The sequence below is a fragment of the Macaca mulatta genome, chromosome 8 (assembly GCF_049350105.2).
Source record: "Macaca mulatta isolate MMU2019108-1 chromosome 8, T2T-MMU8v2.0, whole genome shotgun sequence".
Classification (NCBI taxonomy): domain Eukaryota; kingdom Metazoa; phylum Chordata; class Mammalia; order Primates; family Cercopithecidae; genus Macaca; species Macaca mulatta.
In genome coordinates this window covers 8,902,079-8,919,442 of record NC_133413.1, presented here as the reverse complement: position 1 = coordinate 8,919,442, position 17,364 = coordinate 8,902,079, and the positions used below count along the sequence as shown (strand labels likewise).

Genomic DNA, 17,364 nt, shown 5'->3' with positions numbered 1-17,364 from the left:
GGACTGGGATGAGGGCCGGGGACCGGAAGGGGAGGGGTGTGTGGGGATGGCTTGGGGGCAGCCCAGATAAGGCTTTCAATACTGGGTAGCAGCGTCTACACAGGCAGAGATCCCTGCATCTCACTTCCCGCAGGGCTGACCAGTGGCCAGAGGTGGGACTGGCCAGGCTCAGCCCAACCAAGTCTGGGAGCAGAGGACACTGAGTGAGGGATCCCCAGGGCCACCCTCACTGGCCTGTGGCTCTCCCGACACCACAAGAGAGGTCCAGGAGCTGACCTTGGGTCCTAATGGGGGACACCTTCCTGGCTGCAGGCTGGCAGGGTGGTGTGGTGGTCAGTGTACTGGGCTCTGCGTCTCTGCCCCTACCTGCTGTGTGACGGTGGGCCAGACACCTAACCTCTCTCTGCCTCTATTTCTTCAATGGCGAACAGGGACACTAGCAGCCCCCACATCCGGGCACAGTGGCCTGAAGGTTAAAGTCAAGGGCGGCACGAGACCTACAGCAAAAGCTCTGAGCAGGGAGAGCAGGGAGCTGCCCAGAGAGTTCCACCACCATCTCCCCTCTGGCCACCGAGGAAACCGAGGCTCATGGTGACCTGGCCCAGGTCTGTTGAACTCACGGTCCTTCTCATCCCCAAGATCAGAGGGCTGCCACCAGGGAAGGAGCTGGCCCCTAGACACAGCCCAGGAAGCACACAGGGAAGGATGCCCTGGGGACTTCGGTATGTTATTGCAAAGAAAAATTTATTGCTATTTGAACCCTGCTTTCATGCCCCATTTCCCAGAAAATGAGCCACGGGAGACACCAGGAGAGGGAGGAGACCATCCTCCTTGCACAAAACCCACTCCCTCGGATGCTGTCCTCAGCGAGGGTGGCTGGGGGCAACCAGGGGGCCCACCCGCAGAGTGGCAGAGGAGGCAGGTTGACCCTGCGGATGTTGAGCTCTGTGGCGAAGGTCCTGGCCTTCTGGTAGAAGAGGAGCGACTTCTCACGGTCCAGGAGGAAGTTGTGGGAGACGGTGGCCGGCCGCGTGTAGATCTTCAGCTGTGCCTTCTTGTTGCCCAGGTCCACGGCGGCTGCCAGTGCCAGCTGGTAGTACTCAAACGGGTCCTGAAGGGGACAGGTCATGCTCAGCAAAAGGGGGACTCGGAGCCCATCTTCCCAGAGGCCGTTCCTGTCTCCAGGTCATTCCACATGTCCAGCCAATGCTGGCTCACCCCATGAGCCCTGAAACCTGTTACACTGCTGTGGTCTCAGCTGCAGGAAGTGGGGACGACCCTGACAGCACTGGAAGCCTTCCTGACTGTCCCTACGCCCCACTCACCCCAACCGTCCTGCCCCAGTGCCACCCTCTCTGCAGGCAGTGGCTGCTGTCCCCATGGGCCGAGGTCAGGGCAGATCCTGCCTGCTCTGAGAGTTCCATGCAGGACCCGTGGCTCCGAGCCACAGCAGGGGCACAGCGTTGAGTGACCCAGGCTCCCCTCTGGCCCCTGTCCATGCTGACCATTTCCAGGCCCTCCACGGGACAGGCCAGGTACAAAACCATCTCACAGGTGTCCTCTCTGGCAATGTTCCCTGAAATATTGACGGAGTGTGACGCCCCAGACATCCACTCCCATTTTCAATGCATCTTTGGCCCAAACTCACCATCCCTGGGTTGGGATGCCGCCTCCCAGAACTCCTCCTTCACCCTCCCATCCCACACTCGGCTTCTCCCCAGGCGCCTCCTCCACATGGGGGTCACCCAAGGAACCTCTCTAAGACCCATGCCTGGCCTGTCCCTCTTTACCATCTCAAGATGGCTCCCAGGGTCAAGGACAAAGTCCAAGATGCAGCAGTCCATTCCCCCACTGCCCCGCCCCACACACGGAGCAGGGGCATGAGAAGGCCCCGAGTCACCGCCACTGCTCATCCAATGCCCCCGGCCCAGCCGAACACTGGACTCTGTGCTGGGTGCGTGGCTGAGCCTAACGTCCTTGCTCCCAGTCTGAGGGACCTGGGAGTGAACACTGACCACACAGGGTGGCCCGGGCTGTGGCAGAGGGAAGCCCAGGAGCCTGTGGGGGGCCCAGGAGGCCCCAGACTCAGCCGGGGGTGGAAGGCAAAGGCTTCCTGAAGGGGTGGGGGCTTCCCAACTAAACAGGAAGGAGCCAGCCAATGCATATGTCTCTGCGTGTGCCTGTGCCTTTGTGTGCCTGTGCGTGTGTCTGTGCGTGTTTGTGTGCCTGTGTGTGCGTGTCCCTGTGTGCCTGTGTGCATGTCTGTGTGTGCGTGTGTGCACCTGTGTGTGCGTGTCTGTGTGTGCGCAGCCTGTGTGCGTGTGCCTGTGCCCGTGTGCATTTGTGTGTGCATTTCCATGTGCCTGTAGTGTGTGCAACAGCTAGTGAGTGGCAGGCTGAGCCAGGACACACTTAATCTTCCCTATTCCAGGGCTCACTCTCACGTGTACACTAAAGGGGACCCCGTTTTAGAGGCAATCGGCAAAGATGCCCATTTACCCCTGCCTCTCTGCCAGCCTTCCAGGCTCCATGCAGCCCGGCGTTTTCTCCTACTCCTCTGGGCCCTGGGTCCAGAGCCTCATACAAGGAGGAGGGTGTAGCCTTGGAAAGGTAGCCGCCCTTGGGGAATTCCAAGGGGGCCTCCCTGTGGGAAGCTGGCCTGCGCTGACAGCATAGTCACGATGAGGCCCAGAGGGCTGTGCATGGGAAGGAGGTGAAGGAGGACTGTGCATGTGAAGGAGGCCTCTGCCCCTCAACCCCAACCGTGGACTTTGGCCTCTCAGGTACTACTTGGCCCTTTCCTTCCTCCTGGGCAGGCGGAGGGGGCGGCAGGCTTGACCAAGAGAGATAAAGGCCTCTTCTGGGAGGCCCGTCTCCCTGGGTCCCAGGCGAGCCCCTGAGCGGTAAGTAGCGTCCCTCCGGGTCTGACACTTGGCACCTCCCTGTCTGGCTGGGACTTGGGAGGCCACAGGGACCACTTCTGACCACCAGGTGTCGCCAGCACTGGGCGGGGGCCTTCCGGGCAGCCCCAGGCCTGCGGTGGGGGATACATACGGGGCGAGGTCGTAGGGCTGCCCCAGCTCCTCATGTTGTTCTAAGGACCCCAAGATCTCGGCCCTGGACTGGAGTGCCCTGGCCCCTCAGCCCATAAGGAGCACTGATGCGGTGCCCGAGCGATGCTGAGGAGGGGCGGTGCCTGCTGGGCAGAGGGGTGGAGACATGCCAGGTCTGAGTCTGACAGTCCCAGCTCTCCACCCCTGCAGGGCTGGGGGCAGAGGGAGCACAGCACCTCCGCTCCAGACAGATGCCACCCAGCAAGGCCTCAGCCTGGCTGGCTGGGGCCCCGCCCCACTGCACCTGCCCTGAGCTGGGGTTTCCCTGTCTGTGAACCCGATGGTAAGACACTGGTCCCACCCCACCCTTCCTGGGTGATGTGAAGATTCAAGGTGTCTCGGGACTCCAGGAAGGAGTTGCTCAGTGCAGGCTGGCACCCTGGGCAGGCTTCCTAGAGGAGGCGCCAGGATTTGGGTTGGATCTTGCAATGTGGATTCAATGTGAGGATGATGCCGTCCTCCAAAATGTCCTTCTCCTGACCCTGTTTTCTTTGTTAAATGCAACTTGACACTTGACTGTCAAGACTCAGTTTTGTTGTCACCTCCTCCAGGAGGGTCCCCCTGACTACAATCCCCCTTCTTTACCCAGAGGCCACCGTTGCCCACTCATGTGTCAGCCTCCCTGGCTGAGACTGAGTTCTTGAGGGTGAGGCCTGGCCAGCTTGGGAGCTGGGTTGTATCTGCTAACATTGCCGGTTCCTCCAGCCGCGTGCAGAGCTCCAGGGAGGCCACTGGGCCATTCCTAAGGCAGGCTGGAACCCAGGCCTCTGGGTCAGGGTAGAGATCCCACTCCAAGGGGGCCGGGAACACCCCAAGCCCTGCCCCTCCCCACCCACCTTCAGGTCATAGAAGATGATGTCACCGAGCACCAGGTACACCTTCTTCACGTAGTAGAGGGTCTCCTCGTCGAACTCCAGTGGCGAGTTGCAGAGCTACAGGGCCTTGAGGTAGAACTGCTCTGCCAGCTTGCCCTGGCCCAGCTGATGGTGCAGGGCGGCCAGCCGGTGGTAGGCCACGTGCTCGTTCAGCCGGTCCCCTGGGGTGCAGGCCAAAGGGGCAGGTGTGAGGACGCGGCTCCCTGGGGCAGGGAGGGCACAGGCCCCTCAGGAGCAGGTATGCAGACCCCAGGCAGCACACCCGGCTTGCCTCCAGGCACCTGCGGTCGCCTGGGCAGCTCTGGCCAGTCCCTTCCAGGTTCCCAGACTCACTTTCCCATCTGCAAAGCAGAACTAATAAGGCCTGCCCCTGTCTACTGTGAGGCTTTGGCAAAGTCGGACTTGGATGGCCCAGCTCTGTGCCTACACATAGCCACCTGCCTTTGCTCACTGGTTTTAACCAGGGGAGCCCAAAAGCCATGCAGTCCAGGTGCTCCCGGGCACCCCGGCTCCAGGCAACCCACAGACGTGACATCCGACTCCTCCTGCGTGTGTCACAATCAGAGCCCCCTACTTTGGGGAGTCAGCTGCACACCTACTGTGTACTGGGCCACGGGGCACAAGGTGCTGGGGCATGCGGCCTGCCTAGGGTTGCCTGTCTCTGGAGGGGGACAGATGACCCTGGCACAGCACCAGGGGATGCCCGGCCTTAAGGGGCAGACTGCTGGAAGGGGAACTGGGATTTTATCAGCCAGAGAGCCGTGTGGTTGATGAGGTTGGGAAGGGCACAAGATAAAGGGAATGTGCCACTCAGCCTGGCACATACAGGGACCAACGAGATGCCTGGCATGTCTGGAAGGCAGAGGGCACACTGGGTGGCCCTTGTGGTCAGCAGCGGGAACAGGCAGAGGAAACAGAGCTCAGTCAGGCAGGGAGCTCTGCACTGCGTGAGAGACCTCGGGCTGTGCCCCATAGCCGGACGGGGAAGCCAGTTGGGCAGATCTGCCTGCCTGGACAGGAGACCAGGAAAATCCAGCAGCTGTTTCAGCTCCTGCCCTGCAGACCTGGAGGCTGGGCTCTGGCAAAGTGTGGGTCCTGGCAGGGTGGGGGCTCAGGGGACTTACCCAGAGTGATGCTGAGTGCTAGGGCCATGTAGGCAAACTCCAAGTCCTCCTGGGGCTCCTCCAGTGTGGCCAGGAGTGCCACCAGCTTTTTGCACAGCTGTAGCTGCAGCTCCGCCTTGCAGTTGCCCGTAGTCACTGCCAGGGCCAGGGCCAGGACCCGGTCCTACCACACAGGCAGGTGGGGTCAGGTTTCCCGCAGCACCCACCTTGCCCAGCGCCCTCCTCAGAGCTCAAACATGTGCTTGGAGCTTCCCACGCCCCAGCTACCCCTGCACCTCCACACAGCTCTGTGCTCTGGGATAACACACAGTTCAGACACCCAAGTTGGGGGCTGAAGAGTCACCTGAGGCCCATCCAGCTACACCCAGCAGCCTCAGACCAGCCTCTCCCACCTGGGCACCAGGGGTCTGACTGGGGGGAGCCAGCACTCCTCTCTCCTCTAAAAACACATTTATCTGTGCCCAGGGCTGAGCCACACCGTGAGCTCAGAGGAAGGGAGAAGCCGTCCCACTTCGGGGTGCAAGCAGACCTGGGCCTCCCACTGACATGCTGTGTGTCCTTTGACATGTCCCTGTGCCTCTCTGAGCCTGTTTCCTCATCTGGAAGATGGGGACAGGACTTCTCGCTCATGGTTGCTTGAGATCATCAGGTACAAGGGTAGAGCCATTGTCACATCCAGGCCCCAAACGTTTGTCCCGGGCAGGGGCACGGTCAGTATCATTCCCGGTGAGAACACTGGGAAACTAAGCATGTGCATGGGTGGCCCTGCCTCCAGGTGGGAGGCCTCTGCCCTGCCACAGCTGTGCCTCAGCCCTCCAGGTGCCCCCCTGAGGCCCACCCACATCAGCCCACAGGCCAGCTCACCCGGTAGAAGGACACGGCTTTCTCCCGCTCCCAGGCCACATTGAAGAAGATGTCTCCAGCTGCCTCAAACAGCTGCAGCCCCAGGTTGGGGTCGCCTGTGTACAGGACCACATTCTGTGCCACCTGAAAGGAGACAGAAGTTCCCTCAAGACCCACATCTGGCGAGGTGGCCACACCCACCTTTGCCAGCCTCCTTCCTCTCACACACTACAGGTACACCTGAGCATTTTTCAGACCCTGTGCATTAGGGATGCCCCCACCACTGGCATGAGGACAATGAACTGATGCACCTGAGTGCCAGGAGGTGACTGAGCAGCTGCAGCCCAGGAGCCCGACACCTGTGAATCCTACCACCAGGGCTAGCCCTAGCCCACTTCCCCTGCACTCAAACCAGTCTCCGTGGCCCCCAGACTGCTGGGAGCCCAGCCCCTGGCTCCTTTCTGCGTTGCCACATCCCTGCCACATCAACAGTGTTTGTGGGTGGGCCTGGTCCCCTCTTGGCCATGAGCTCTTGATCCCTCTCCTCAGCTCATGGAGGTATACAGCAGGTGCTCAATAATGAAAGCTTCACCAGGCTCGTGGGCTTCACAATTTGTTCCAGATCACACTGTGTTTGGGAAAGCCTCTCAAAACAGCCACTATGATAGATTCATTTTGTAAGGAGATGTGCCATGTGTCGCTTGGAGCAAATTCTTCCGTGTGTTAACTGAGTGGTCACATTATTTGAGCATATGCTGTATACCAGCAGGTGCTGGGCACTGTGAGGGGCCGCGCCTCTGCCCTCAGGGAGAAGATGCTGGCCACTGGGGGAGGATGTGCAGGAACCAGTTGGAGGGAGGGAAAAGGCACACAACAGGTGCTCAGCAGTGGCTTAGGAATGAGTGGATGGATGGATGAATGGATGAGGAGATGTAGACACATGGATGGATGGATGGGTGTGTGGATAGATTAATGCTGGGATGGATGGATGGATGGATGGATGGATGGATGGATGGATGGATGGATGGATGGATGGACGGATGAATGGATGGATGGACGGACGGATGAATGGATGGATGGACGGACGGGTGGGTGGATTAATGGATGGATGGATGGGTGGGTGGGCGGAATGATGTGTGTATGTCTGCATGTATATATGGGTGGGTAGATAATGCATTGATGGGTGGAGGGTAGATGATGTATGTGCATATTGATGGGTAGATGGTGGATAGACGAATGTATGGATAAACCAATGAACAGATAGATGAATGGAGGGATGGATTAATGGGTAGATTAGTGGGTGGATGGATGAATGATGGATGGATGGATGAATGAATGGGTGGATGGATGATGGATGGATGGAAGGACGAACAGGTGGATGGATGGATGATGGAAGCATGGATGGATAATGGAAGCATGGTTGGATGATGGATGGATGGATGAATGGATAAATGGATATGTGGATGGATGATGGATGGATGGAAGGATAAACAGGTGAATGGATGGATGATGGAAGGATGAATGGACGGATGGATGGATGAACAGGTGAATGGATGGATAGACGGGTGAATGGATGGATAAAAGGATGGAAGAATGATGGATGGATGAATGGACAGATGGATGGACAGATGGATGAATGGACAGATAGACGGATGATGGATGGATGGATGATGGATGGATGGATGGATGATGGATGGATCGAAGGATGAACAGATGAATGGATGCATGATGGAAGGAGGGATGGATGGATGGATAAATGGATAGATGGATGAATGATGGATGGATGGAAGGATGAACAGGAGGTGAGTGTGATGGATGGATGAATGACGGATGGATGAATGGTGGATGGATGGAAGGATGAACAGGTGGATGGATGAAAAGATGAACAGGTCAATGGATGGAAGGATGAACAGGTGAATGGATGGTTGATGGAAGGATGAATGGACGGATGGATGGATCAACAGGTGAATGGATGGATAGACGGGTGAATGGATGGATGATGAATGGATGGATGATAAATGGATGGATGATAAATGGATGGATGATAAAAGGATGGATGATAAAAGGATGGATGGATGATAAAAGGATGGATGATAAAAGGATGGATGGATGAATGGACAGATGGATGGATGATGGCTGGATGGATGATGGATGGATGAATGGATAAATGGATGGATGGATGATGGATGGATGGATGGAAGAATGAACAGATGAATGGATGGATGATGGAAGGATGGATGATGGAAAGATGGATGGATGATGGAAGGATGGATGGATGAATGAATGGATAAACGGATGGATGGAAGGATGAACAGGAGGTGAGTGGATGGATGATAGAAGGATAGATGGATGATAGATGGATGGATGGATATATCAATGAATGGATAAATGGATGGATGGATGAATGATGGATGATGGAAGGATGGATGGATGAATGGACAAACAGGTGGATGGATGGTGGCTGAATGAAGGGATGATAAAAGAATGGATGAATGATGGATGGATGGATGGATGGATGGATGGATGGATGGATGGATGATGGATGGATGAATGGAAAGATGAACAGGTGAATGGAAGGATGAACAGGTGAATGGATGGATGCTAGAAGGAAGGATGGATGGATGGATGGAAGGATGAGCAGGTGAGTGGATGAATGATGGAAGGATGGATGGATGATAGATGGATGGATGGATGATGGATGAATGGATGGATGGAAGAATGAACAGGTGAATGGATGATGGAAGGATGGAAGAATGGATGCAGGGATGGATGGATAGGTGAATGGACGGATCATGGATGGATGGAAGATGGTTGGATGGATAATGGAAAGATGGATGGAAGGATGGATGGAAGGATGGACGAACAGGTGAATGGATGGACGAAGAGGTGAACAGAAGAATGATGGATGGATGGATGGATAGAAGGATGAACAGATGGAAAGATAGATGGAAGGATGGATGGATGGACGAACAGGTGAATGGATGGACGACTAGGTGAATGGGTGGATGGACAGGTGAATGGATGGATGATAAAAGGATGGATGGATGATAGATGGATGGATGGATGGAGGGATGGATGATGGATGGATAGATGGATGGATGCTTGGAAAGACGAACAGGTGAATGGATGGATGATGGAAGGATGGAAGGATGGATGGATGGATGAATGATGGATGGATGGATGGATGGAAGGATGAGCAGGTAAATAGATGATGGAAGGATGAATGGATGGGTGGATGGAGAGTGAACAGCACAGGGGTCCTCCTGCATCCCTTGCCACTCACCTGGATGTACAGGTCCACCAGCTCACTCTGCTGCAGGATGTAATAGATCTTCCCTGCTTGCAGCCAGGCATGCGCCTCCTTCTCTTCCTTCTGAAGGTCAATGAAAATCCCCAGACTTCCTTTGGTGTAGTCCAGAGCGGATCTGCAGGCCCTGGAATCACACACAGGTGTCAGAACAAGGGTTCTCATCCTCCTGGAACCAGTCTGCCTCCTCCCGTGGGTCTGGTGACAGATGAATCTGGAATGTGCGGACTGGGAACGGCCCTCTTGTGTGTGCAGTGTTCTGCCCTTCCCAGGCTGCTGGGAGGGCCAGGGTGAACACACACGGCGTGGAAAAGATGAAGGACATCCTTCTGAGGGAATCGAGCATCATGCTGCCCTGTGGCAGGAGGAGTGTGCTAGTCCATCTCCCCTGCCTCCCAGACATGACCTGTGTCTTCTCCAGACGCACCAGGAGCCGTTAGTGTTCAGGGGCTATCTGGGCCGATGGTTCTCAAGGTGTGCAGGCATCACAGTCACCCGGAGGCCAGTCCTTATAACTTGCTGGCCCTGCCCCCACAGCTTCCGGCTCCACAGGCCTGGGGCAGGCCCTAGAACTCCCACTTGCCACAGGCTCCTACGTGACACGGATGCTGCTCTACTGGTCCAGGAACTACACTTTGAGAAGCATGGCTCTAGCACACTGGCCCATTTTCCTTCTGTGAAACTGAGACCAAGACTGGAGCCAGTCTCCCGGGTGCCCATGGAATCTGGCTCCTTCCCTGCTCTCTCAGTAAGTCTGACACTCGAGGGGGTGTGACTGCAGCAATGTCACTGGGCCCTGTGGGTGGGGTGGCCAGGGCCATGGTTACCCCACCAGGTCAGGATGCTTGGGGGAAGCCGAGTAGACCACATATGGGATGTGAGACCTTGAAACCCTGCCACAGGGAAGCAGGTGACACAACTGGCTCTGTCTTCTGTGGGAGAGAAGCCACAGGTGGGTGATGTGGTCACATTTAAGGGGACAGATGAAGGCCAGGAGTGAAGATTTGGGGCAGGCAGAGGTCAGATGACAAAAGCCACCATAGTAGGAAGAACAGCCCAGAGTGCATGTACTGCCTCTGCTGGGGTTGAGATGACCTTTGACCCAACAAGGGAGGCTCAAGCTGGGACTCATGGCCCAGCAGCAGCCCTGGGACGACCCCAGGCCCACCAGCTCAAAACATCTGATGCCAAGGAACCAAATGATCAAAAGGAGAGGGGCTGCTGGGGTCCTGGGCCAGCTTCCCTGTGTCCCCCTCCCTGCCCTGCCCGCCCCTACCTCCACCACTGCAAAGCCAGCCCTTACCGCTTGTTGCCCAGGACAGGTAGAGTTGACTGATGGTCTCCAGGAGCTGCCCCTCCAGCACCTTGTCGGCCACCTTGCGGGCCAGGGAGAGCTGGAGCTCATGGTAGATGACACACTGGGCCTCGCTGGGCATGACGGTGCTATAGAAGTAGCACAGCCAGTGAACGGCCCGCAACTGGCCTGGACAGAAGACAAAATGGAAGACGTTCGTCTCCCAGCATCGAAGCGAACCTGGCTGGGCTCTGAGGCCCCTGTACCGTGCTTGCCTCTTTCACACCTCTGTGAGCCTGGGCCCTATAGGCGGGGAGACTGAGCGCAGATAGGCCATGCACCCGTGCCAGGGCAGACGCCGAGCACACAGTCACATGGGCACACCTTGGTGCAGATGCTCACGGTAGAGGCCGGCCTTCTTTACAACTCCCAGGGCCGAGGTCCTGGCCAGGCTCGGCGCCTGCACCAGGCCATCTATTTCTGCTTCACAAAGCCCCTCTGGCCAGGACCAGGGCCGCCTTCAGCCTGAGCTGATGAGGCCAGGGGCACAAGGAGCCCCTGTCGCAGATGGAACTCCGAGAGAGCAAAGCCAAGTGTCATGTCTGCCACACACGGCATCATGTTGGGGGAATGGGGTTCAAAACCGGGCCACGGCGTTCCCACACATGCTTCTCTCATGTAACCAGGCTCCCAAGCCACACGCTCACTGGCCTCTCCGAAAGCCAGGGTGCTGGGAACGGTGGAAAGTTTCTGATTTTCTAGTGCCAGAAACATTCCGGAGATTAACACAGGAAACCAGGTACGCCGAATGGACATCTGTTACACACGCCACCCAATGACAGCTGAATACACAGTCCTCTCGAGCACCCAGGGGACATTTCCCATGACAGACCATGTGCCAGGCCACAAAATGAGCCGCAGTGAATGGAGAAGGACTGAGACCGAAGCAGAGGTGTTCTTCAGCTGTACTGGCACAAAACTGGAAATCAAGTGAAGGAAATGTGGGAAATTCAAAAATATGTGGAAATTACACACTCCTAAACAACCAGTGAGTCAAAGAGACCATCAGGGAAACTGAAAACTAATTTGAGAAGAATGCAAACAAATGCACAGCCCGGGCCAGGGTGGTGGCTCACGCCTGACATCCCAGCACTGTGGGAGGCCGAGGCGGGAGGATCGCTTGAGTCCAGGAGTTTGAGAACAGCCTGGGAAACATGGTGAAATCCCGTCTCTATAAAAAATAAAATATAAAAATTAGCCGGGTGGGGTGGTGCACGTCTGTAATCCCAGCTACTCGGGAGGCTGAGGCATGAGAATGGCTTGAACCTGGGTAGAAGTTGCAGTGAGCCAAGATTGCACCACTGCACCCCACCCTGGGCAATAGAGCAAAACTCTGTCTTAAAAAAAAAAAAATAGCACAGTGTATCAAAAATTCCAAGATGCAGCTAAGGCAGTGCTGAAAGGGAAATTTATAACTGTAAATGTCTACATTCAAAGAAAGAAGAAAAATCTCAAATCAAATACCTAACCTTCCACCTTGAGAAACTAGAAAAAGAATGAACTAAACCCAAAGCAAATAAAAGAAAGAAAATAATAAACATGAGAGTGGAAATGGGAAGTAAAAATACAGAGAATGGAAAAACAAAAGAGATAATCAACAGAACCAAAAGTGGGTTTTTTGAAAATAATAACAAAATTGACAAATCTTTCACCAGACTGACCAAGAAAAGAAAGACGGGACACAAATGACTAAAATCAAGACTGAGCACCATGGCTCACGCGTGTCATCCCAGCGCTTTGTGAGGCCGAGGTGGAAGGATCGCTGAGGCCAGCATTCAAGACCAGCCTGGGGGAACATGATGAGACCCCATCTCTAATAAAAAGAAATAAATAAAAAATTAAAAACCAAGTTTCTAAAATCAGAAATGAAAGAGGACACATTATTGCCGACCTGACAGAAATAAAAGGATTCCATGAAAACACTACGAACAATTGTACACCAACAAATCAGACCATCTAGACACAACAGCCAAGCTCCTAGAAAGACACAAACTACCGAAAGTGACTCAAAGATGACCCCAAGTAAGCATGTGGGATAGCAGCCCCGCCCTCGGTCTCCTCGACCATTCAGCGCAGGGTGGGGAGATAGGGAAGCATGATCGTCGTTCCCTGGCCTGCATTTCCAAGTCTGAATCCCCCAGCACCCTGGGGAGGGCCTCGTAGGAGGAGGTGCCACAGGCTATTGTGCCAGGAGCCACGGGAGGCTGCAGTGGGGGTTGGGGCGCTGGATTCCTGGAGGGTCTCCTTCCAGTCAGAGAATGCCCCTGGGGAAGAAGCCTGGGTCTGAACCCCCCACCCCTCCTTGGGCAGATGTGTGGGACCGGGGCCCCTTCACACGGTCCTTCCCAAACTCTCATCCCTCCTAGGGCCAGGAGTTGGTGCCAGGCCTGTGATGGGAAATGGGCAGATTTGGCCACAGCCCCTGGGGCTCTGGTCCAGGCCACAGGAGGCACCTCTGAGTGGTCTCACTATGCCATGACAAAGCGCTGCAAGGCAGAGGGGACCCACAACAGGATCCCTTGTCTCGGCCATTTCCCTGGACTCAACTTCCTCATCTATCCTCTGTGGCCTAGATTTCGGACAGCCCTGCCCACCGACTGTCCGTTCACTGCTCAGTCTGCAGTGACTGTTCGATAGCACTCCATGGCTCCCCAGTGCTCTTGGGGAAAAGGCCAAGCCACAGCCTGAGGCCCCAGGCCCTGCTTAGCTCTCCAGAAGAGCTTCTCACCATCCAGCACCCAACTCACCCACTCCTAACTCTGCACCTCCCTGCATAAGCCCTGCTCACTCACCCCTGCTCACACCCCACTTATCCCCGCTCACACTTCCGCTCGCTCACCCCAATCACACCTCCGCTCACTCAGCCCCACTCACTCATCCCCGCTCACTCACCCCCACTCACTCACCACCACTCACCCCCACTGGCTTATCCCTGGTCCTTCACACAGGCTACACCAACAGCCCCTCCCCCACCACCTATTACTTGACTAAATCCTCTCAACCCTCTGGTCCCAGACTAAAGAGGCTTCCCTAACCCGGGGCCAAGTGCTGCCCCGCCATCACGCCACTCCCCCTTTTGTGGCTTCTCTGGCCTAAAGCTCACATTCCCACGCTCAGTCCCTGTTACCCGAGGACCCCACAAGCCCCATTTGTGGGTGGGGCCTGACACACACTGCACAAGAGCTGCTTTTGCATGAACTGCTCTGCGGCTTTGGGCAATCACCCGCCCCGTGTCCTCTGTGAAGTGGGATGACAGGTGCGCAGGCTGCCAACATACCAAGCAGATAACACGGGCACAAGAACCGGTGTTCAGGGCCTGGCTCATGGAGGGGCCCCAAGTCCCAGATCAGCAGAGCCTGCCTTGATCCCAGGGTTATGGCTAGGGATTCCCAGCACGCAGGACTTTCCGTGCTCAAGGCAGCATGGTCCCTGGGCAAACTGGGAAGAGCTGGCTGCCCCAGTAGGGCAGAGGGCCTGGCCCTGTGTGGGAACCGCCTGTCTCCAGGGCGCTTGCCAACATCTGCTGCTGGCCATGACTCAGCACTTTCGATGGTGGAAAAACCACCACTTGTTTCTGAATCACAAACCCCAGGTGTGCCCTGACCCGAGTGGCCCCGGGAGGCGCACAGAAGGAACAGGGGCACTCACTCTCCACATGGCCCAACCCCACAGTGACCAGAAGGGCCCACTCATAGTAGCCCTTGCCCTGCTGGGCCGGACCCTGGTGGGTGCAGAGGTGGCCCAGCTGCAGGAGCACGTGGTGAAGTCCCGGCCACACTCCCTGCAGGGCAGCCTCGATAACAGCCACACGGCCTCCAGGAGGTAGTGCTGGGCCATGCTGCTGGCACCCGCGTGCAGGCACAGGGTCCCGAAGTTGGCCAGCACCACTGCCTGGTTCCTCTGCTGGCCCAGGTCCTGAGCTGCCCGCAGGGTGCTGTAGTAGCCCTAGGCTGCCTGTCTCGTCCGGCCCAGCAGGGCAAGGACTACTATGTCTTCAGAGCCACGTCTCTCTCTTGTCATCTAACCCATTTAAACTCTCCTTTCAAACTATATGCCAGACCTAACCACTTCTCACCTTTCTCATCATTTCCAACCAGGTCCAGCCCTCATCATAGCGCTCTGGGTTACTGCAAAAGCCTCCCAATCACCAGGCACAGTGGCTCATGCTTGTAATCCCAGTACTTTGGTAGGCCAAGGCGGGTGGATCATCAGAGGTCAGGAGTTCAAGACCAGCCTGGCCAACATGGTGAAACCCCTCTACTAAAAATACAAAAAATTAGCCAAGCATAGTGGTGGGCGCCTGTAATCCCAGCTATTCGGGAGGCTGAAGCAGGAGAATCACTTGAACTCAGAAGGCAGAGGTTACAGTGAGCCGAGATCGTGCCATTGCACTCCAGCCTGGGTGACAAGAGCGAAACTCCATCTCAGAAGGTTTAAAAAAAAAAAAAAGCCTCCCAACCCACCTCTCTCCTTCCACCTTTCACCCTGACCTGCATTCTACCTTCCACTCTCAAACATTTCAGAAAAAAAAAATTATATCTACAGAGAGAGAAAGAGAAAGTACAAATGGGGTGAAATGTTTGGGGAATCTGAGGGAAGAGTATATGGGAATTCTCTGTACTATTTTCGCAACTTTTCCATAAGTCTGGATTATTTTGAATTCAAGAGTTAAAGAAAAAACAAAAACAAAAACAAAAACAAAACACTCTCTCCCTTTGTGAACCCATCCTGTCTCTCCCCTGGTAACTGACGGACGCTCTCAACTAACACATCTATTTTCTCATGAACACTAAAAGAACCCTTGCCTAGTTTTGACTTTCTGTGCTTGGCAGTAGAATTTCATATATATGTGTGTGTGTACATATATGTGTGTGGTGTGTGTGTATATACAGAGAGGGAGAAATATATATGTGTGTATATATATATAAATATATATTGTAAATTTACAATGGTAATGTGTATATATATAAATATATGTGTGTGTGTAAATATATATAATACATACCCCATAGCCTGTCCTTAACCAGTTCTAAACTTAGTCGGAAAAACACATACCTAAGCAGAGAATTTCAAAATAATATGATGAATATTTTGATAGAGGGATGTGTTGCTATGGAACACGCTGCTAAGACACAAAACCTCCTAGATGGGGCAATGAATGAATGAAGTTTTGCACCTATAGGCACCCCCTCTGATAGCCCCTCAAACATTTATACTTATATGCATTTGCTTCCCCTAGGACCCCATTTCATAAGGGTTAGTCCTAGAGCCTAGCGAGTTCCTACTACAGCTGGCACACATATGCCATTCAAGAAACAGTGGCTGAGTGAATGACGAGTTAAGAACCATTTGTCAGCCAGTGCTCAGTAATACAACATGCACTGGTATGCAAATTATATTTTTGTTGAAAGCAACGGCAGGATCACAAATTATCTTTTCAGAGAAAGCAAACCTCAAAAGCTTCTTTAGCCTACTAAAGCACGTTCTAAGAAGCTCCCCTTATATAAAAGAAAACCTCCTCATTCGTTATCAATGGCATGTAAACCTAATAAGCCTTCACCTCTGATGACATCTCTTCCATCCCCAGGGCTAGATGAAGGAGGTTCCGGAAGCCCTGGTAGTTGTGAAGGTGGCCCCCAGCTCTGACAGTCTTGAACCCTGCGGGCGCGGAGGCCACACAGCAGAAGAACAACAGAGGGAAGCATCATCAGGCTTCGAATATGTTTGAACCAGAGATGGCAAATAGGCTGCAGCCAACTGAAAACACCAGAGATTCCTGGTGGCCACCTGAGGGGTTGTGCTCTTAAAAAACAAAAATTAAAATTAAAAATTAAAAAATTAAAAAAGGAAGGGGTCAAGAATCCATCAGGTCTGACTGAGATGTGTATCAGTGACTAACACCCCATATGGCAAAAGTATTCCGGTGCGCTTTGGGTACTCACAGCTTCTGCAGTATTCAAAGGCGTGTGCTTCCCTAAGACTAAGCCACGGGAATACCCCCCCAGCAACAATGCCAGGAGAAACATCTAACATGCATTTGGCTAGAAATACAGTTGTCTTTAACAAATTAACACTGAATACATCCTGACTTATTAGAGCCTGCGAGAATGACATTCTCAATGATAACAGTTATCACTACAATCTCCAAACATCTGTGATCCTACAAGGAGGAACTGTGACAGCGCAGGCCACGTGTCCAGACTGCTTCCCAGACCGCCTGTTACAGAATAAAAGAAATGAAATCCCCCCTAAGAATGTCTTCACTCACATTTAGCCAGTTGTTCCTTTGTGTGCATCTCTGTGCTGAAATGGCCATTCTTCCCCACAGCCTGAAGTCATATGCTAAAATAAATGAGACTCACATGAAGCCAGAAACATGCAGATGCCAAGGAAACCAACACAAATGAAATGGGCTGGAGAGTGTGGCCAGGAGGATGGTACTTCCCAGGAAGCAATTACTTCATCTCTGCCCATGAAGCAGGCAGCTGTCACTGTCCCCCAGGCCCACGCCAGCCACTCGAAGTAGGTTCTAACCAAACTACCTCCAACAATCAACGTAAATACACCACACAATTGGCTTCTGAAAGGACACCTTGCAACCAACAAGAAACTGTAAGCACAACTTTGAAAAACTGTGCAAGTAAAATCCTTGGAAAGGGATCAACACTGCCACATTTTGACTCAAATACTGTTTCGTGGTAGCACTGCAATAATTCACTGAAACAAAAGAATGAATGAGGAACATTAT

The 17,364-nt window shown here is 54.2% G+C and overlaps 1 protein-coding gene across 4 annotated transcripts in view; it reads right to left on the bottom strand.

Moving 5' to 3' along the window:
• Positions 1-725: 725 nt before the first annotated feature.
• The window catches only part of LOC114680388 (uncharacterized), a 42,442-nt gene continuing 25,803 nt past the window's right edge, over positions 726-17,364 (bottom strand). For 3 of the 4 annotated variants that reach the window (XM_077942949.1, XM_077942950.1, XM_077942951.1), the window contains 5 exons: positions 10,566-10,745; positions 9,239-9,389; positions 5,977-6,099; positions 3,950-4,149; positions 726-1,111 (listed from right to left, as the gene is read on the bottom strand). In XM_077942949.1, coding sequence (XP_077799075.1) covers positions 3,972-4,149; positions 5,977-6,099; positions 9,239-9,389; positions 10,566-10,745 — 632 coding nt within the window. In that variant the 3' untranslated portion in view covers positions 726-1,111; positions 3,950-3,971. Of the gene's footprint in view, positions 1,112-3,949; positions 4,150-5,112; positions 5,276-5,976; positions 6,100-9,238; positions 9,390-10,565; positions 10,746-17,364 lie in introns of all 4 variants that reach the window. The other variant, XR_013397040.1, reaches the window with a different exon arrangement.